This window comes from Triturus cristatus, chromosome 9 (assembly GCF_964204655.1).
Source record: "Triturus cristatus chromosome 9, aTriCri1.1, whole genome shotgun sequence".
Lineage (NCBI taxonomy): Eukaryota > Metazoa > Chordata > Amphibia > Caudata > Salamandridae > Triturus > Triturus cristatus.
In genome coordinates this window covers 1,023,543,531-1,023,566,346 of record NC_140592.1, presented here as the reverse complement: position 1 = coordinate 1,023,566,346, position 22,816 = coordinate 1,023,543,531, and the positions used below count along the sequence as shown (strand labels likewise).

Here is a 22,816-nt window from a genome sequence, read left to right as displayed (position 1 = left end):
AGAAAGATATAGTGTGCACAGAGTCCAGTGGATCCCCAGAGGCTTTACCGAGGTTAAAGTAGAAAATACTAAAAGCTCTATTTGTGGTAGTGTGGTCGAGCAGTTAGGCTTATTAGAGGGCTGTTAAGCATTTGTTGTGCACACTCAGGCAAGAAATTATTTCACACACTCATAGACTGAGTCCAAGCCCAATTGTTTTGTATAAAAAACTATTACTTTGTTATTTTATTTCAGAACCAAGAGGATCTCAGATGCAGGTAAGTAACAGTTTCAAGAGTAGCAATACTTTTCAAATACAGTAGGTATTGTGTTGTAAAGGCGCAGAAGTACTTTACAGGAGTATTAAAAAATACTTTGGCAATGTCAATCAAACAGTAGCAAACTTAACAAATGTAAGAGATAAGCATTTAGGGCAATAGGCAGAAATGCAATGCAATCCTAAGGGAGGAAAACAGTTATAAGCATTTACAAGTAAGTAATCCACTTACACATCCATTCTTCAGGGGTTTGGACCAACACTGGGCAAGGGTCATATCAAGGTAGGTACTGCACCATCAGCGGCACTGCAGCGGCCAGGTGCAGAGGTCAATGGGCTCAATGTTAGTCACCCACAAGAGGTGTAGGTTACAAGTAATGACTGAGGTTTCAGGTCACAGGCCTCTAGAGTTAAAGCAAGCACAGGTGGAGCCACAAGGCAGCACCAACCTTACACCACCAGCGGCACAGGGGTGGCTGGGTGCAGGGAGCAAATCAGCGACAGGTGCACAATGCAGGCAAATGGGAATCTAGGTTGTACTATGAGGCTGCAGGCTCAGGCCAGGAGGCTGGACAAAGGTGACCACCAACTGGGCAGGTAAGTTGAAATGTCGAAGGAGGGCTAGGCACCATTGGCTGGGCTCTCAAAAGTAAGGGGGTGAGGATGAACGAGTGCCTTTAGGTGTTGGATTTTCTTTACCAGAGCGATCAGGGGGATTCTTCGAGATGAGGCTGCAGGCGTCTTCATGGAGTGCAGGATGGTATCCTTTATAAGGGACTTATATGTGGGCCAGAGGTGTGCCAATTGTGTAAACAAAGGTACTGTTTTGACAAAGGACACAGGCACTGGGAACCTGATCAGCAGGGACCCAGTGCACTTTGAGTCAAAGTGCATCAGACATCAGACAAAAAATGGGGGGTAACATTTTAAAAAGGGGCACTTTCCTACAGGTGGTATTTTATTTTTCTGGCTACTCCGCTGAGTCCCAGTATTGCTGAATTGTTGGGCAGGCTCATAAAATATATACTATGTCTCCTCTAAACTGCTCACACCTGAAGCACTTTCCGCCGGGGGCCAGTTTCGCTCTGTGCATCTTAAATGGCGACCATTGCCAGTCACACAGAATTTTTTAAAAGCTAAATTTGAGCTGCACTTTCTTGAGTCTTCATTTCCTGAAGAGTTACAATGAGGTGGGTGTGGAGCATAGTATATCAGTCATGGTTTCATAACACCTTAGAGCAGGTTTTTGTGCAGTCCCCCCTCCCAACCCCCCCCCCCTTGGCCATGTATTCGTGCAAAGTGGAGTTTTTCCAGTCAGCAAGACGACATCCTAATTCCACAGTAGACCACGTTTCAGCGGCTGATAGCAGAGGAAAGATAAAATTCTTCTTCCAAACCTTGAAATGAATTAAATGTATGGTATTGAAGGATATGGTTAACATAGAGGACACCCTTCTGCGACCACAAGGGCCAAATAAGAGTTTCATGAGCTACTTTGATTGCCAAATGGGTGTGGAAGTATGTAGGTATCTGTTCTGCTATGGTAGTTTAATCTGTGTTCCCACACATTGTTGTTTCTTGAGATGATGGGGTTGGGTCTCATTGGCTCTGTGGCATACTTCCTGTTTATAAGTGATGTGCTTTGATGCCCCCTTGAAGAAGATTCTCCAGTAGTACAGAGTCTAGAGTCCGAAGTTCAGTATGGAAGTAGTAAAGTTGCATAAAAGGTGTAGCCATTTTACACAGGTCTATACTTGGGAGGCGTAGGCCTCCCACTGCTGTAGCAGCATACAACTTAGCCTTTAACAGCTGTTGAGTTTATCCTTGCCAAATATATTTCCTGATCTAGCCATCAATTTATCAAAGTTGCGTAGAGCTGGGTGGGGGTAGTATTCCGAAAACATAGTTGAAGCGAGTTGCCTCTACCATTTTGATTGTTTGTCCCCTTCCCCAAAAGAAGATCTGTAGATGTTTCCATTTGGCAAAGTCCTTCAGTATCTGTTCCTGGAGGATGTCCTTGTTGTCAGAAGGATATCCATGTTGTCTTTTATCATAATTTGTAAGTTGCTACTTATGCGAATACCCTGATATTTCATTTTCATCTGTTTCCAGTGGAAAGGGAGACCATGGAGGGATTGCACTATAGTGACTGTGGACATGGGCAATGCCTCACTCTTTGACCAGTAAATCTTGTATTCAGTGGAGACAGAAAACCGGAAATGGTCTCCATAAGAGTAGGTATAGATCTACTGGGGTTGACAGTTTCATCAAAATGTCGTTCGCAAACAACAACATTTTCGAATTGCTTGCCGACGTACTGATGCCCGCTGTAATATCCTCATCAATGTCCATATCAATGACAGCATCAACACTCACTCACTATGTACTTACTCAATCGAGTCTATGGTGAAAGGGTATTATTGACTGTGATTCCCTTGCTACCCTGTTTCTGTTTACATCCCTCCTATGATCTCTTCTGTTGGTTCTTTCTTGTCAAGTCCCATTCTGATGCATGTGATTTTTTAAACATAATTTAGTCCCATTTTTAGGTCTCGCCTGACCCAGCGCATGCGCTGGTCTGGCGAGACCTATTGAGAGGGCTCTAAAAAGTGCTACCAGGCCAGCCTAGAGCTACATTGCATGTGCGTGGGCACGTGCTTTACCGCGATTACCTTCACTTTCGCGGCCTCATGGCCGCTTTGATGTTTGGTCGCGATCACTTTCACTTTCGCGGCCGCACGGCCGCTTGGCATAGCCAATAGGTCTCGCTTTTGGGACCTTATAAGTATTTAGTTATGCAACTGTTGCATGGCTAAACACTTATAAGGTCCCAAAGGCGAGACCTATTGGCTATGCCAATACTTGTTTAACTTTCCACCAATTGCTGATCTATGTTTTGCAGGAGACTTTGCACTACAGAGTATGGTACCATTAGTGCTGACTGGCAAACATTCAAACTCATGACTAGGCTTAGGCAAAATTTCGATTACACCCATGTAATCTGCAGATTCTGCGTGTTACGTGAAATTCCTGAAATTACACCACTTCGCACAATTATGTTCTGTTTGTGGTACAAATTTATTGTGCACACACGGAAACAGAATGAGAGCATAGCTTGTCGATATTTGTTTTTATGCATTTTAGTTTAGCACAAAATGCTTCCATAGGGCATACATTGACGCAAGGGTGCATTTCGTGCTATAATATAGGACAAAATTATATATTTGCATTCTGTGTAATTATGCATAATTTTGGAAAATGTTGCCAAAACTTCACATAATTTAGCGAAAGCAAACTACGTGAATTCTGCACACTCCTAGTCATGAACTGCATGTCACACTAGATGACAGCAAGGCATGCTTAACTCACCGAGCCATCTTGCCATCATCATATGATCAGATGTTGTCTCATAAGTTTGAGTACCGACACCATAAACCAGGGACAGCTTTGTATTACCCTGCAAATCTACATAGGTCCATGTAAAGACTTATACACCCAAGTTCAACTATCACATGCCAAGGTACAATCGCTTCAGACACAGCACAGCTTTACATGCTCAGATACCTCTGCCCAGGTAGACTGTTTGCAAAATATTTAGCAACCATTTGCACCGCATGCTAGTCTGTCATTTTTGAACCATTTGCACTACACCAGACAGAGAGCATTTGCATGTGCAAATCAGTCTTAGACATGCTGCCAACAAAACCGTCCACGCCAACTTGCTCTTCCATGTCCCTTTCTAAAAGAAACTGAGCAAGCTAGAGCTGGCTTCAGTCTTGCTTGGTCCTATGGCACATCAAAATCATGGCCCTTTTTGGAACATACCTGTTGCACTTTGGCTGTCACAATAAAAGAACAAAAATGGGATAGGTGCAATATTTCCCTAAAACGAAGCAGCTGACAACCACCCGGGCTGCATCCCAGCACAGCATATATTTAGCCCACTGTGCCACACCAGGTAGGGAAAACCATGTGCAAATTAATCATGGTTCTTCTCTTGTGTGATCCCATGCTCTGTGCACCATGTGATCCAAGCTGCACCTCACGGATGAGGCCCAACAATGCTGAAACCAGTCTATGGTTGCTTGTCTTCCTTTGTAGAGGGGACCTGGCCTTGCAGTCTGGGTACCACATACTCTGGTAGGGCCTCGTGTACCAAGGTACCACCACTGTAAGCTAGGAACAACCTCAAATGACCCTACATAGGTACATAAGCTCATGCACACTCGTATGCTGAGGATCGCCAATTATATGTTCTGATACAATCTGACATATCCAGGTATAACTTTACATTCTCAAGTACAGCTGATAAGCTCAGTTACAGACAATCGGCTCAGGCATCTTCCATGATACCCTCCAGTGCTCTCAGACTGTCCAACTGCTGAAGATGGCCAACCTCTATCCAGATGACCTTGCCAATTACACCTCCCTGTCCTGGGCAAGATTATCTAGAAGATATCTGTGGTGCAGTGACCTAGACTTACACCTTCCTACAGGACGGCCAGTCAAAGTTTATGTCTCAAAGCAGCACAGAACCATCAACCATCCAGGGGGTTAATTACGTCCTCCAGATCACTAATAATAATGACCTTCCTTCCCCCATCTCCTTTTCCTCTTCGAACTCTCTACAGTGTTTGATATCATTGACACCCTTGACTCACAAATGGGCTCCAGTGACATGCCACTAAGGTGGCTTGCCTTCTAGCAGATACCAAGTCCTCCAAGTAAACACCTCAAGCTCGGAGCATCTCACCATGACATTCCGCAAAGCTCCATTCTGTTACTGCTCATCTTCAACCTATTGAGGGAACCACTTGGCCACTACCTACTGGCTAGCAGGAACGCCAATATCCATTAATATAAAGATGAAACGCAGCTCCTCCTGAAGATCTCATCTAGTAGCGACACCAACTGCCTACTGGACTAATCGAATTCTTGATGTTGAATACAGATCTGAAGCTTAATGACCTAAAAGTTCCCGGATGAACTAGTGGCAATGAACTTCGATAGTCTATACCCTCAATTGTCAAACAGTGCCTGCATCAACAATGGCCTCAGTTTCACACTGCCACTTCATCCTTTATAGAGACTAGGTGTACCTCTCCAAATCTGGCTTCAAAATGGCAATACAAGCACTGGAAGAAGTTAATGTTCTGCTCACCGGCATCCCTAACACGCATCTGGCATTGCTACAAAGCTACTGCTATGCAGCCACCTGGCTGATCAAGAATTTAAGAAGGTTTCATCAGCTCACCGCAATACTTTAGGAAGTCCATTAGCAGCCTCCTTCCTGGCTGCAATGTCTGCTCCATCACTTCCAAGGCAATGAACTTCAATACACAAGAAGCCTCAAATACCCAAGCAGAAACTCATATTCTCAGTTGCAACATTATATGCCCAAGGCTAACCATAATATGCCAAGATCTGACTATCACTTGCCTGTGTACAAATTCAAATGTTCATAGACATTGGCCTCATATGCTATAAGACACATATATACATGTAGTGCCTCTTATGCCAACATATCATCGTGCTACCATTAAATGCCCAGATAGATAATCCCATGCGCTCACACACAAAGACGTGCATGTATGCCCATACCAGCATCCTCTGACTCAGCCAACTACTCTCCTGCTTATGAGTGGTCCTATACAATGTGAAAAGTGGGAGTTCCCACTAGATCCATGCCGGCATCCTCTTCTCCCTAGACAAATAGGGTTATTGTTGTGAATAGAGGCACTGGGTGCACAGTAACGAGGGTACTGGGTCTTAGTACAGGGCAGTGTAATGCACACTCACTCAGAATGTTTTTCTATACCAATGTCAGTGGGTGCTGCAGGCTCACTGACCAATATGTGAGGGCCCCTTCCCTCTTAGTCTCTGCTTAAATCCATGGTATTCCCTAAGCCAACACCAGGGTGGGCATGGCTTTGGTCAAGTAAGGGTAATCTGTGGCAACAGACAAGAGCAGGAGTCCTGCACCATAAAGTAATGATACATTCACGGAGGTGCTCCTCTTTGACCCCTGCCTCTGACTTCTCATGGTGTGGTTTCAATCACCACTCCTCATCACGCGACTTAAAACCAGGACTCCTCATCCTATGACTAAAAACCCCTGGGGGCTGAAGAGATCCTGCACCTGCCAGAAGTGGGTGAACACAGCCCAGAAAGCTGCGAGGCACAGAAGAAAGCAGCTAGGTTATAGATGAATGCACTGCCTAGACAAGTCACTCTATAGTTATGAGGGTATTGCCCACCTCAGATGGCCAGCAGCAAAAAAGACCATGGGATAAGTTCACATTCACAAGGGTATGAGAGGCAATACATTATTAAATTCACTGTGTTTATACTGTAATACAATAAATTGGAGAGTCCACGCAAAGGCTTGAATTCTTAGAAAGCCTTTGTGTAGACCTGAAAGAAAAGGCTTCTGTAGTTCTTGACCGCACTCGCCATGTTGCCGCTACCTACACTGCTACAACTGTGAGTGTGTAAACAAGTAGTAGAGAACAGGCTCCACAATGCATAGCTGTGGAACATAAAGATGATCAGGGATTGATTCACTGCAGAGTATACCTGTTGCTGGAGCTTTGATGCTCCTCCTCCTGCCTACAGGTGGGACAGAGACAATTCCACCTGTGCAGAAAGCTGCTACCAGCTTCTTAACTACTCTGTTTCTGTTGGCAGGTGCCTAATATATAAGTTAGTTTTTCATATTTTCGATTCCTATCTCTTTGGTTACTACTGCCACCAATGTGCACTTTTTCCATGTGCTGTTGTATCTATTGTATAGTCAGATCACTGGAAGAAATTATGTCTTCCTTCCCACATAGGTTTTGAAGAACTTTAATAAACTCTTGTTCTCCCTATGCATTTGTAACGTTGGTCAATTTCACTACAGCAAAGAATAAAGATACATTTTGATCTGCATAAGTTATATTTCTCCTCTCATATGAACTCTAAGTGAGCCCGAGAGATTCCTGTTACCTTGCCTACCTCTAGCTTCTGTTTGTACTTCAGATTTGTAAATGGTAAACAAGGCTCTTATTGTTCAGCTCTCAGGGCTGTAGAAGATTCATAGACCCCACAAGTGAGACAAGGGTCCACGTCCCTGACTAAGTTTATAGTATTCCCTCACTATATCGATGCTATATGTCGCATCACAAAAATATTGCATCGAACTATCCACTACATTCCATGGTAAGTGTAGATGAGTAGATGTGGAGTTAACAACAACAAACATATACTTAGGCAGCATTAGACAATGTAGCGGATGTGACATTTTTGAAGACTGATATTTTGGACCTTGATATAGTGTCATACAATTAAGTATACAAGACATGGGACAATGCTTGGAGCCTCAAGATGGCGGTCACACTAGAAGAGTGCTCCAGACCCCTCTGTCATCCGCTACCATCTACGAGCCTTCGGGGCCCCAATCACCCTGCACAGCACCGACGGAGTGCCTCTAGATGGGTCTGAAGCAATTCTGAATGTGTAGGGGTCCTGGGGTCCCATTTGCTGGCCATATAGTGAAGACCTCGGATGTCACTCAATATGACAGCCGGCGCAGGAGTCAGGCTCACGAACCGCTGAGTCCCAGTGAGTGCCGCGCTATCTTGGGACAGGTACTGCAGTTTGAAAATTCTTGCCTATGACCCTCAGACGGCTTTCTCCCTGCCTCTCTGTGCCCGTCAGCAGCCTCACCCAGAGACTCCCATGAACTGCTGCACAGGCCCCCTGAGGCCAGGCCGGCCCTGTGTGGCGGTTTGAGGGAGTAAGGTCCCACCACCTCCCTAATCAGCGACACCCTGACCTAGCCTTGGAGACACTGTGGCTAACCTGCGGCCTAATTACCACTACCCGCTCAGCCTAACTGACGTCCTTGCCTGTCACTGGCCTGGGGGACTGCGTCTGGAGTGCAACAGATGACCGGGGCCCGATCGCGCAGCCTTGCTCTGAGGACACTGGAGTGGCCTCTGCATCATGGGCCCTTTCAGCTCTGCAAGGGTCCCCCTCATGCCTCATAATCATCTAGTGTGCAAGGAGATCAATTTCCTATCACTTGATGCGGCGAAACAATTGTGGAAACCCTCGACTACCAGGGTATATGGATGAGGAGACAAAAACAGCAAGCTGCTATACTGGCTGGCCTCCCACCCGCTAGCAAATAGGTTAATACTGGAAATTAGGGATAAACACGGCCATGCTCAGCATGCTCTTCGTGATATTGTACAAGCCTTTGCTGACTATTATAGTCAGCTGTACGCGTTGGTTCCCAGCACGGAGACTGAGTCTGACTCTCACTTTCTGCAGGAAGTTCCCCTCCCTCAGCTGTCTCATTTGGAGATTCACATACTTAACTAACCCTTATTGGTTGATGAAATAGGAGCAGCCACTTCAGCAGCAGCTTCTGGGAAGACTCCCGGTCCTGACAGGTTAACCTGCAGAATACTATGCAAGGGTTAGGGATATCCTGTTGCCCCGACTCCTTGCACACTATGAAGAGGTGACTAAGGCTAGCGCCTTCCCACCAAAATAGACACGCCCACTATTGTAATTCTTCTGAGGACACAACCTCCATCACCCTCCTGTGGTGAATACAGGTCAATCTCTTTTATTAATGGTGAGGTCAAGATATACGCTACCAGACTCAAACAGGTCCTCTGCCCTCTTGGGCACCCTGACCAGTGCGGCTTTATGCCGGCCAGAAGTACGCAGCACTGCCTTCGACATCTCCACATTGCTCTAGCTCATGGTTAGCAGCACCCCCCTCACCTAGCATTGCTCCTTATTGACTTTGAGAAAGCTTTTGACTCGGTGGACTGGGCTTACTTGTAACACATTTTGATAAGAGCTGGCTTTCGCCCCAGTTACCGAAAGTTTGGCCACGTGCTTTATTCTAACCCCACGGCGCATGCTCAGATCAAAGGTGTGCTCTCTGATGCCTTCCCTATTCAATGATCGTATTTGCCAATTTCTTTGACAAAACGCCGAGGATTGAGATGCTTCGCGCTCAGCTGCTTACACCGAGGTAATTTCTCTGATTTATCTCACCGGACGTATCACACCTTTAAGGTTCCGGAGCAGTGCAGGAGAGGCCCCGCCCCAGATCGACTCTGGAGGGCGCGGTGCCTCCATTTGGCAGGCCTTGCATTCCGCTCCTGGACCCCCGTGATTCATTTCTGCCGGTTGAACATTCTCCTCGCCCTGAACGGAATACTCATTAGCTCAGCCGTAGGGTTATCTTCCCCTACTTTGATGCGGAGACCTCATTCTTCCTTTGAGTTCATTTATAGATGTGAATTTATACCAGATGCTGACAATTGGAGGTCAGTACGGACGTAGTAGCTACGTGACTAAGTATCTATGCTGAGGGCTATCTCTTAACGGAACCCTGGACCTTATTTCTTACTAGATACACTATCTCTTTCCCCCTGACCACTGCGGCTTACACCCTGGATTGCATCTTGTTTGTGCCCTGAAGAAGGTGACGGCTTTACCTTAGCCCTTCACAGAAACGCGCGTCGGCACCGTGCTTGATAGGATCCTCACAGTGGTATATGTAAAAGAGCTAAAGAAGACGGTGCCGATTAGGATCCTGGAGAAACCGGGTACGAACCGTCGGACGGAGGCTTTTCTCCGTCCGACTCGTACCCGTTTGTAAAACTTCACAAACATGCAAGTACGATTCGCACGGAAACACCATTTCCGTACGAGTCGTACAAAACACCGACCGACGAAAATATACATACAAATGTGATCCGGGAATGCTCCGACGTGACGTCGGGACGCATTCAGGTAGCGTTTCACGACCCAGGAAGTACGAATCGAACCGACAGCAGTCCGGACGGCAATATTTTTACGGCACCCAAAAAGTGCCGGAAAAGCGAAGTACGCCGCGAAACGAGCAGATTAGGGGGCCCGGTACGCGCCGTACCCCTCCCCCCCAGCCCCCGTGAGGACGCGCCGAACCCCCCCCAGCCCCCGTGAGTACGCGCCGTACCCCCCCCAGACCCCGTGAGTATGCGCCGTACCCCCCCCAGACCCCGTGAGTATGCGCCGTACCCCCCCCCAGCCCCCGTGAGTACGCGCCATACCCCCCCAACCCCCGTGAGTACGCGCCGTACCCCCCCCAGACCCCGTGAGTACGCGCCGAACCCCCACCCGTGTATGTACACCCGTGTACGTACGAATAGAACCCCCACCCGTGTACGTACGGGTCGGAAAATGTGTCCGACACGTCCCCGGACGATTCACCGTACAAATGTGAAAAGTGAAGTCCGACCGCGCAAGTAAGATCCATCCCGTGCGTCCGATGTTACAACCGTATGGAAAAAACACCGTCCGCACCGAACTCCCATAGCAACCATGGAGACATGTGCCCACATACGCGTCAAACACCCCCCCAACCCCGTGAGTACGCGCCGAACCCCCGTGTATGTACACCCGTGTACTTACGAGTCGATGCCCCTCCCGTGTATGTACACCCGTGTACGTACGAGTCGAACCCCCACCCGTGTACATACGAGTCGAACCACCACCCGTGTACGTACGAGTCGAACCCCCACCCGTGTATGTACACCCGTGTACGTACGAGTCGAACCCCCACCCGTGTACATACGAGTCGAACCCCCACCCGTGTATGTACACCCGTGTACGTACGAGTCGAACCCCCACCCCTGTACGTACGAGTCGAACCCCCACCCGTGTATGTACACCCGTGTATGTACAGTCGAACCCACACCCGTGTATGTACACCCGTGTACGTACGAGTCGAACCCCCACCCGTGTACGTACGAGTCGAACCCCCACCCGTGTATGTACACCCGTGTACGTACGAGTCTTACCCCCACCTGTGTATGTACGGTGCGTACCTACGCACCATACATACACGGGTGGCGGTACGGCTCGTACGTACACGGGTGTACATACACGGGTGGGGGTTCGACTCGTACGTACACGGGTGGGGGTTCGACTCGTACGTACACAATCAATCAATCAATCAATCATGGAACTTATATCGCGCACTACTCACCCGTAAGGGTCTCAAGGCGCTTGGGGAAGGGGGTCTGCTACTGCTCGAACAGCCAGGTCTTGAGCTGTTTCCTGAAGGCCAGGTGGTCCTGGGTCATCCGCAGGTGGACGGGTAGGGAGTTCCAAGTCTTAGCTGCCAGGTAGGAGAATGACCTTCCTCCAGCGGTGGCTCTCTGGATGCGAGGGACGACGGCGAGGGTGAGGTTAGCGGAACGTAGCCGGCGGGTGGGCGTGTAGAAGGTGAGGCGGCTGTTGAGGTACCCTGGGCCTAGGTCGTGGAGGGACTTGTGTGCGTGGGTGAGGAGTCTGAACGTGATCCTCTTGTTGACCGGGAGCCAGTGCAGGTCTCTCAGGTGGCACGAGATGTGGCTGCGTCGGGGGACGTCCAGGATGAGTCGGGCGGAGGCGTTCTGAATACGCTGAAGTCTTTTCTGAAGCTTGGCCGTAGTACCGGCGTAGAGGGTGTTTCCGTAGTCTAGTCTGCTGGTGACGAGAGCGTGGGTGACCGTCTTCCTGGTCTCGGTTGGGATCCATCGGAAGATCTTTCGGAGCATGCGGAGGTTGTGGAAGCAAGCTGAGGAGACGGCGTTGACTTGTCTGGTCATCGATAGGGAGGAGTCCAGTATAACGCCCAAGTTGCGTGCGTGGTCCGTCGGTTCAGGTGCGGTGCCTAGTGCCGGGGGCCACCAGGAGTCGTCCCATGCGGAGGGTGATGGTCCCAGGATGAGGACTTCTGTCTTGTCCGTGTTCAGTTTCAGGCGGCTGATGTTCATCCATTCAGCGACGTCTGTCATCCCTTCGTGCAGGCTGGCTTTGGCGGTGTCGGGGTCTCTGGTGAGGGAGAGAATTAGCTGGGTGTCATCGGCGTAGGAAATGATGTTGAGGTTGTGTTGGCGTTGTGTTGGCGTGCGATGCACGGGTGTACATACACGGGTGGGGGTTCGACTCGTACGTACACGGGTGGGGGTTCGACTCGTACGTACAAGGTTGTACATACACGGGTGGGGGTTCGACTCGTACGTACACGGGTGGGGGTTCGACTCGTACATACACGGGTGTACATACACGGGGGTTCGGTGCGTACTCACGGGGGCTGGGGGTGTGTTTGGCGCGTATGTGGGCACATGTCTCCATGGTTGCTATGGGAGTTCGGTGCGGACGGTGTTTTTTCCATACGGTTGTAACATCAGACGCACGGGATGGATCTTACTTGCGCGGTCGGACTTCACTTTTCACATTTGTACGGTGAATCGTCCGGGGACGTGTCGGACACATTTTCCGACCCGAGGACGTGTGGGGAATTATTCCCAATGCAATTCGTATGGACTTTTTCCCATGCGAATCGTACTTGGCAGTTTGTACGGCACTTGTACGATTCGTACGGTAAAAAGACCGGATACGAGTCGTACGGGGAAATTTTTTACAGGATCGTAATCGGCACCTTTAAAGTGTTTTAATGTGATTTTCTTTCAGTACTTCATGGACATAGCAAAATCAATGCCTTTGAACTAAATATAAAATGTTTACAACATTTTCTGCGTACTAGTGGTCTGATCGTGATATCCTAGCTACCTCTTGAATTCTCATTGTCTTATTGAGTTGCTCTCTTTTGACCCAGCTTCAAGATCGCACATGATGCCACTGTCCTTTTCATTTGAGGCTCCTGTCTATGTATATGCAATTCTTTTAATGTGCGATTGTGTTAGTGAGATAGAAGTGTGGATGTGAACACGGTATGTTTTACTGTTAAGATTGTGTGTGCATGCAACTGTCATGAGGATGTTTTAATTGTTTTTTTGCCGCAATCTATTCATTTTTGGGGGACACACCACGAGCCACATTATTATATGTTTTCTTGTAGATACAATCGGACAGATTCTATTTATGTTATTATGACAATTGTCTTGTTCCAGTACACGTGTATATAAAAAGAAAAAAAACATTTTTAAAACATTTAGAAATTGTTTCACTTTGATTAAAATATTTTTGTATTTTCTATTATGTATGTTTACTTACATAGATGCATTCTCAGGTGCTCGCTTTACTATTGATTCTGCTCCCCTTCTGAGAGATTTGCATTTAGTTATTTAGAGACTCTTTGTGCTCTTCTCTATCCATAGGCAGGGGACACCTTTTCCCTTCCACTGGAGATTCTAATTTTCAGTTCCTATTCAACAGGGGACCCAACAAGGATGTCCCCTGTCTCCCCTCTTGTTAGTGATTGAGCAGCTCGTGTGCCTCATCCAAGGTGATGCTCTGATACAGGGTAGCAGTCGGATGGAGGTCACGAGGTCAAATCGCCCTTTATGTGGACAATGTCCTCCGCTTCCTGGTTGACCCTGTGATGAGTGGCCCGCTATGCCTGCAGCTCGGGCCTACATGTTATCCCAGTGTTATCCCAGCTAAATCGGCCTTAGTGCCTTTGGCTCCGACTGGAGACTGTATAGACTGGCAGGATAACGTCCACATACGCCGCCTCAGCTTCCGATATCTGAAAATATGGGTGGCACTCAACCCTGAACTCACCTGGTCTTTTAACCTCGGCTCCATGGTGCGTAAAGCTAAAGAGGGCCTAAAAAATGGTAGACCCTACTGTGAAACGTGATGGGTAGGATAGCTTTATATATAATATATTTCAGAACCTACCGATGCTCCTACCTCGTCTGTGGTTTCGCGATATGTATAGGCTGGCATCATAGTTTCTCTGACATAATTCTAGGCCTCGCCTAGCTCTCTGTCACTGCCAACGCGCTCCGTACAATGAAGGTCTAGGGATGACCAACCTTTACCTATACTACCTCGCATCCCACCTTTTGATGATCAATGACTGGCTATATGGGGGTGGTCTGACCCTGCCTGCTGGCTGGAATTGACGTTCCTGGGATTCCCTAAGAATATGGCTATATTATATGGATCCATGGACTCTGCTGGTATCCCGAGATGACTCTGGTGGTCTTTTTGGCCTGGAGGGCCACGCTGCGACACATTAAGTGGGATGCCAAACTCACACTCCACACCCCCTGGTTGCACGGCACGTGGTTGAGGGAAGTGTACGCACTGACAGGTTTTGGGAAATGGGATCTCATTGGGATATTGCAACTAGGAAACATACTGTCCGGGGCCACTTGTACTCCTTTCTGGAGCTTCAAGACTCCTACACACTCACCTCTCCTCAGTTTTACAAATACTTACATCTACACCATGCATTACATGTACCCTTAACCTGTGACACCTCTCTTCCTGAATTCAGTCCCATGGAAGCCAGACTCCTCATGGTGCCCTGGACAAAGAATGCATTTCACAGATTTACCCCAACATTGTCATCAATGGCCCTGGTATGCGGAACCACCTTAGAGCACGCTGGGAGAATTGGTTGGGGGCCTCTCAAAGATGAAGACTGGCGAGAAGCCGTGATGACGCTCACCTCATAATGGTCTCCTCCAGGCTCCGCCTGATACAAACCTATTATCTCTACTGTACGTATCTCACGCCGACTAGGTTACACCGGGCAGGCCTTCTTCCAGCTCCCACCTACCCCCGCTGTTCCAATGACCCCTCTGATTTCTACCACATGGTATGGTTATGTCTGATGATCCACAGATTCTGGAAGTCAGTGACCAGGGAACTTCCTGCGTTCCTGGGCTGGGAGGTGCAACTCTACCACTGATGCTGCTGCTTGGGTTTATGGAGGGTTTTGATGACTTGAGAGCAGATCTGCCATTTTTGGGTATGGCTACCATGGTGGCTAAACGTGACATAGCAGCCCGATGGAAAAATCCGGCTCCCCCCACAGAGGGCCGCGGGAAGTGGGCTTGTGTGCACAACAGGAGAAGCCTGCATATGAAGCCAGGGGATATACCTCCAAACTGCATATGGGGGAAGTGGCTGGACCATTGGGAATGAGCCTTGGGCAATACTGTATTTTTTGACTTTATGATCTTGTCTCCTATATAGCCATTTGCTTTGCTTTGCAATATTGTCATTGTTTATGCAGCTGGCTTCCAGAATACTTGACATTTACCCTTTTGTGGCATCTTAGTTGTGTATTTTCACAGTGTAAAAACTCAAATAAATTGGTTATCAAAAAAAGTATACAAGACATGGAAATCTTACCCACAGTGTTTCGGAACTGAATTCCTTTTGATTCTGGCCGTATTCCTGAAATAAAGGACAGACAAAATTACCAGAGATCTACTAAACCTCGAAAGCAATTTAACAACCAGCACGCCAAAAAGGCAAGTAGTTATTTAGAAACCTTGGCATGACTGAAACCTTTTTTAACAACTCCTGTGAGACTTCACAGGTCGGAAATATGTCTACCTCCCCAGGTACCTGTACATGGACATACCCAAATCTTCTGGTACATGTCACTGAACCAAATGTTCATGTGCACACTCCTGAGTGTCAGTAGGTACCACAATGTGGGCATAACCAAGGCGCAAATGAAGATGACTCCTTTTATGTTCAGACCCCAGATGGGGTTGCCTTGCATTGAGAGTGCTTTGTGGAGAAGCAAACTAGATTGGAGCATGTCTGGCATTCCTCTCATGGGTTGGAGCCAATGGTGGATATGTGGATTATGAGATTCAGTGACAGCTGCCAGTTGCCTCAATCTTAATCATGGAGCGCGCTATCTCAGGGACTATTTTCCAACACGGTTCAATGGTCAAACTCTTCTGTACTCTACCCTTTAACCTCAGGTCTTATAGGTTCTGAATAAGGACTGACTGACTTGCCTCAAAATTGTTACTTCGTTAAAGTTTCTACCACACTTGTCTCACGGTTCTAGGCTAATTAAAAACAAATGTCCAGTTGAATCATTGTTAGTACACTATATTTTGCTGTAACTCAGTGAGATATGCCAGTTCATTTACTAGTCTAACTAGCCTTGTATTAACCTTGCTCGGTGTGTGAACCATCTTTATATTTTTAAAATTTCAAATGCTTTTCACATGGCCAGTGTTTTCCTATCAACATTTTCCCAATCCCCAATATGCCCACCACTACATTTTCGCTCTGTAAGATAAAATCAATATCAATAACATACTGGTAGTGTGATGATCAGAGAGTCCTAGTTCACCATGCCTTATCACCTGACCAAGGACTGATCCTGGACACAAAGGACCCACTGGCAAAAATGTTCAACCCTCTCCAGAGAGTCTCAGATCCTCCTGCAAGAAAGGTTGGAAAGAGGCCATATTGTGCATTTTATAGCACAATTTTCCAGAAATATTGGCTAGAGTGCCATGGGTTTCACAGGCAGCTTAGTAGGGGAGCTACGAAATACTAAAGGGTCTGCACATACATCACCTGAGACCTTGAGCATTAGCAGCTTTGCAGTGAATTCCTACCCTACACAGTCTAGAAGCCCTACTTCAGTTCTACCATAGAGTGGGCAATCTCTTCCAAACATGTTACTGTATACCAGCCTACAGAACTTGTTCTTGTGCCCCTAATAGGGGACTTGAAGTCATCAACATTCATATAGATAGCCATGCTTTTCAGTCTTGACTGCAAGACTCGAGGATCCCCTCATCGGATCTTTGGTCTTCTCACAGTATTTGTTCTAATAGCCACTATGTAAACTATGATCCTCATGAGCCCTTTTCATAAAGACAGATCTCAAATATTAAGATAGTGGTAAAACCCTGGGATATTGATATTTAGGTTCTCTCAATGAAGATATAATACAACAGTTGGGACAGGTGAGGTGATAGCAGGGATCTGTGACATAATACCAAGCACACAAATATCATGTCAAAAATATTGTTGACGGGGGGGGGGGGCGCTAGAGGGCGCCGGGCAAGATGGCCGCACTTTAGTGTAGCTCTGCCGGCTAATCGACCATCCGCCCAATATCCGTGAAATTGCGGCTGCATACCAGGCGATCCTTGCCTGCATTGCACAGAGCACTGCCTCCGCCATCGGTTGGGGGCCTCATCGGCTGCTGGAGACGGATAGAACTGGAGATATCCCCCGGTGCCTGGCCTGCCTGGAACAGCGTGCAAATGACGGCCGCCACGGTCTGAACCTGGAACGCCTGCTCGTGCAGACTCCGAGCTGAGCACAGTGCCCCTCTTCGGCGCGCTGGCTGGAGCTCTAGTGGGGCAGTGAGATCACCCAAGCTGCGGCAAATATTGGGAGTATCGATCCCAGCTGAGGGATTGGACCACTGCGGCCACGCTGCCTGTGCAGCGCCCACACTGTGCCCCTGCGGCGCCCTGTGGAGACCTGGGAACCGGCGGAGTGCCATCAGAGCCGCTGAGGGTGCATGCACGGGGTGCTGCATCCACCCTATACGCTGTGCCTCATTCTCTGCTGGATTAGGCCGGAGTGGGAAATATTCCCCGCTGCCCGGCCTGTCAGGCCTTGCCTGCAAATAGTGGCCGCGAACTGAGTCTGCAACGCTGGGCCGGGGGCGTGCTGAGTGTAAGACCCCTCTCCGGTGTATTGGTGGGAGCCCTGGGGTGCCCTGCAACGGCTGTGAGATACCTGGAGCTGCGGCAAATATCGGCTGGCCTACTACCTGGTGGGAGCACTGGACTCGGTGGAGGGGCTGGATTGCTACGACCACGCTGCCTGCGCATTCCCTGCTTGGGGCCCCTGCCGTGCTGGAGGTTGGGACCCTGGGGACCAGCGGAGCGGCGGAGCGACATTGGTGCCACTGAGGATCCTGCTCGTGCCAGCAGCGGGTCGCGGTAAGTGGGTGGTGGCTCTGCCAGGGCCTGCTCTGTGGAGGCGGGTGTGGGCCCATGCGCTGGGCTGCGGCCTGCGAATCGCAGCCTACCTGTGCGGTGCGCTACGGTGTGTGTGGCTGCCTGCTGCATGGGACGTGCGCTGATGTCTGAGACGTCTGCCGGATCGCTCTCCAGGGAGGCCTGGGGTTCAGGGGCCCGCCAGGTGTCTGCTGGGGGTCGCCTCTCGGCCTGCTCTTCTCCCTATTGTTGGCTCTGGAGGAGGGTAGGTGGCGTCCTTCCAGACTGCGTCTCCCCGTCATCTACCTGCTGCATTGCTGCCTCGAGGTATCTAGCCTGCTTCGGGGGCCCCGGCGCTCTCCTAACCTTGCTGTCTGGCCTTGGCACACGGCTGCAGCTTGGTGGACGGGCGCCGGCCTGACCCTGTGGACTGGGGATCTGCCCTCGAGATTTGGCTGCTCATGAGTTTGCGGGTGGCCGGTTATACTGGGTCCGGCTCCGGCCTGTTGGATATTCCTTGCTCTCGCTGCTGCTCACACCAGATTCTTGAGCACTTTGCAGGACTGAGGCGCTTCGAACCCGTGGTACCCCCAGCTTGCTATAACACACCCCAATCCTGCCGGCCACCATGGGCAGGACAGACAAGGCTCAAACCCAGCAAGTCACTGCAGAGGGCTGCCTCGGACTCTGAGGCGGACGCCCCGGGAGGTGTGCAGGGCCCTTCCACGCTGGAAGTGACTCTAATGGCCATGCAGAAAAGCCTCCAGGCGATTGAAGAAACGATGGCTGCCATAAATAATTGTTTAGATCACATGTCCTCTCAGCTCTCAAAACAAAATGCCAGAATGGGGGAGATCGAACAGCGGGTCTCTACAATGGAAGACAGCTTGACTGAAGTGTCCGGCAAAGCCCTCAACATGGAGAAAGTACTCTCATTAATCCAGGCCAAGAACGAAGACTTAGAGGCCAGGTCTCGGAGCAACAATCTTCGGATTACCGGCCTGCCGGAATCGACCAACACTGGGAGGATGGAGATTTACATTGAGGATTTAATAAAGGAAATTTTTGACCCCGAGAACCTCTCCACCATGTTCAACGTCGAGCGGGCACACCGCTCGCTGGCAGCAAGCCCGGTGCCCGGTGCCTGGGGCCTCATCCCGCCCTATCATTGCCCGCATACTGAACTATCGGGATCGGGACTGTATATTGCGAATGGCCAGGGAGAAGGGCACTATAGAGCACCATGGGAATACTCTCTCCTTCTTTCCTGATTTTACGATCACTGTGCAGGTTGCCCGGAGAGAGTTCGGGGCGGTGAAGAAGCTCCTCCATGCCAAGGGCATCCCATACGCCATGCTGTACCCGGCCCACCTACGCATAGGCCAGGAGCGGGAATCTAAAATCTTCACGAATCCCAAGGCTGCCATGGAACATGCCAGACAACTGAAACGTCGTCGATCGCAGTCCCAACCTGACCCCGGTGATGACGAACTGTAACATGTGCAGAGGCGACCAGATCCGTTTCTTATGCGACCAACAGCTTGGCTGACTAGCTTACTGGGGTGTTTGGGGTGCTACAATGCTGTCGGCCCTTCCGGCCACGCTGCTCATAGGCCAGGATGGCTCCTACTATGTACTTTGCCTAGGGTGCCTTACCTGTTGACCTAATTCCAGCCCTGGGATGCTGCGGCACAAATTCTAGCTCTGATTAGCCACTCTCCTTCTTGTGAGGGGTATGCAACTCTCTAGCGCTCCTCTGTATGGGAGTACCCCAAATGTTATGCCTTGTTCGTTGCATTTTGTGGAGATTAATGTTTTTGGGTGGGGATGGCTTTAGCAAGTTGGGTACGCTGAAGTGGGTGGGGGGATGTGGGCTTTTTTTAGGGGACGGTTTCGATGGTTATCAATGTTTGCGGATTGGTTATATGCTACTCCATCGACAATGTGGCATGCTTATGCTCTCTGACTCTGTCATTTGCGACTGTTCCCCGCAGGTTGCTTACCAATGGTTTACGGTGTTCTTTCTGCTGGGTGTGCTGGGGGGGTGGGCTAGGCTTTGGGATTGACTTGACCTGTTGGGGTGGTTGGGGGGGGCGGTAAAGCTTTTTTTGGGGCAGGCGGTCTGATGGTCATACGGAGTATTATAGTCTTTGGTTGTATGTGGAGCGGCGCTCTAGGTGTGCAAGACCTGGCATATTATCTCGGTGGGCAATCTAGCTTGAAATCCCGTAATGGCTGACAACATTAGGCTCCTTACCTGGAATGTCTGCGGACTAAACACCCCCCAAAAAATACGTTCTGTGTTTGCTGGTCTGGACCGTATGGGTGTGCATATAGCTCTCCTACAGGAGACGCATTTAACGTCAGAGTCAGCGAAGAGAGTGGGAGCACGCTGGGCGAGTGTGAGGGTCGCTTCATCCTATTCCACCTACTCGAGGGGTGTCCTGATCCTAATAAAGAAAGGAGTCCCTTTTACTATGATTCGCGCCGACACGGGTGACTGCGGATGAGTGGTGCTATTGCATGGGCAACTAGGTGGCAGGAGTGTGCTTCTGGTGAACGTGTACGGCCCCAATGTTGATGACCCCTCCTTCTATCTGGATGTGTGGCGCAGAATCTCCCCCTTCTCACATGCAGCAGTTATTTGGGGTGGCGACTTTAACGTTTGCCTGGATGTCACGTTGGACAGAGCGGGCTGCTGTGAGATGCGGCCAAAACAAGCAGCGGAGGTCTTAGTGGGTTTACTGGATGCAGGCCACCTTTGCGACATATGGCGCTCTCGCCACCCTGTTAACAGGGAGAGTACCTTTGTCTCCTCTGTTCATGGCTCCTGGTCTCGTATAGATTTTTGGCTCGTGTCGGAGTTGGTTTGCACCTGGGTGCATGGGGTGATGCACGAGGCGCGCACTCTTTCTGATCATTCGCCAGTGCTTCTAGCATTACAACTTCCCACCTGCGCACGACCGCCCTTTGCCTGGAGGCTCCAACCCTCGGAGCTTACCGACCAGGTCTTTAGGCAGTCAATCGCTGAGGTGATACACAATTTTTTTAGGGAGAACGAGTGGTCTGTGGATAGTGCGGGAGTGATGTGGGAGGCTTTCATAGTTACTATTCAGGGTGCCTGAATCGGGGCTCAAGCTGGCGTCTTGCGAGATATTCGACGAAGTATACAGAAATTGGCCTCCGATATATCTAAATTAGAGCGTGATTATGACTCTGCTCCCTCCACTGATAGATTGGCTGCCATCAGGGAATTAGTCACAGAGCACAATGACACGGTTGACCAAGAGCTGCTGCACTGTTCTCGGAGGGTAACCACGCGGTATTATGGTGAAGGGAGCCGCCCCAGCCGCTCCCTCGTGCAAAAATTGGCAGAGCCACGCAGTCAGGAACCTATAATAGAACTGTTAGATGAGGAGGGAGAGGCCCATCACTCAGCGCCGGAGCTCTGTGATACTGTGCTGCGGTTTTACACCCGCCTATATGCTGCCAGGACCTCCCCATCGACCGCAGAGATTGACGATTACCTGGAGGATGTTGTGCTGGGGTGGCTGTCCAATCCTCATCATGAAAATTTAATGCAACCATTCGATGAGGATGATGTTAAAGAAGCCATAATGGCCCCACCCGCTGGTAAGGCTGCCGGCCCGGACGGCCTGCCCAGCGAATTCTATAAGGCGTATGCCCCAGCTCTGGTGCCACGGCTCTTAGAGGTGTATGCGGAAGCTTATGAGAAGGGGAACCTGCCGCCCTCCCTCTGTGAGGCTTTTATTGTCACTTTATTAAAACCTGACAAGCCTCCGAACCAATGTGGCTCCCAAAGACCGCTCTCCATCATCAACATTGATGCAAAAATCCTGGCCAAAATGATAGCCACGAGGGTACAGCTACTGGTGCTCCTTCTGGTTTTACCTGATCAATCTGGCTTTGTGGCAGAGCGCTCCACAACACATAACTTGCTTACACTCTTCTCCACTTTACATTACTTTGAGCCCGATTTCCAGGCAGTGGCTGTGCTGCTCGATGCAGCAAAAGCCTTCGATTCGCTGCAATGGCCGTTCATGTTTACGGTTCTGACCAGGATGGGCTTCCCCCCTTTTTTTGCAATGGCTTCGGGTTCTATACACCGACCCGGTGGTGAGAGTTCAGGTGAATGGGTGGGTGTCCTCCTTGTTCCATATTGAACGGGGCACACGACAGGGCTGCCCTCTGTCCCCCATGCTGTTCTCCTTGGCCCTGGAGCCCCTTGCCTGCAAGCTACGCCAAATGCACGCGGAAGTCGCTCTGCGGTTCCGGCAACGACCTTTGATTGTTTCCCTATATGCGGACGACATGATGCTATACGTTCGGTAACCGGCCGTTCATTTGTCGGCGCTGCTCCGGGAGTATGTCCGGTTCGAACAGTTTTCAGGTGTCGGGATTAACTGGTCGAAATCTGTGGTATTCCACGTCACTGCGTGCACGAGAGAAGTAGAGATGGATTATCCCCTGACCTGGACGTCTGACCCCGTGAAATATCTGGGCGTGTGGATACACAGGGACCCGGGCATAGTTATCACTGAGAATTATGGCTGTGCGGTCACGCGCATCTTAGAACAGGCCGAGCGCTGGACACATTTGCTCCTTTCATTGGCAGATAGAATAGGGGTGGGAAGATGGCTTTTCTTCCGAAACTGCTCTACTTCTTTGTGAATATTCCTATTAAATTAAATGTGGCAATGTTCCGTACCCTACAGTTGGCACTCCTCACGTTTGTATGGGGTGGCAAAAAACCTCGTTGCCGGTGGGATCTATTAGTTCACCCCTTTGATCTGGGCGGCTTTGAGGC

The 22,816-nt window shown here is 49.5% G+C and overlaps 1 protein-coding gene across 2 annotated transcripts in view; it reads right to left on the bottom strand.

Annotated features, from left to right (window-relative positions):
- Positions 1–22,816, bottom strand: part of PGF (placental growth factor) — a 195,919-nt gene that overhangs the window by 14,237 nt on the left and 158,866 nt on the right. For both annotated transcript variants that reach the window (XM_085626739.1, XM_085626738.1), the window contains one exon: positions 15,407–15,451. In XM_085626739.1, coding sequence (XP_085482865.1) covers positions 15,407–15,451 — 45 coding nt within the window. The remainder of the gene's footprint in view (positions 1–15,406; positions 15,452–22,816) is intronic.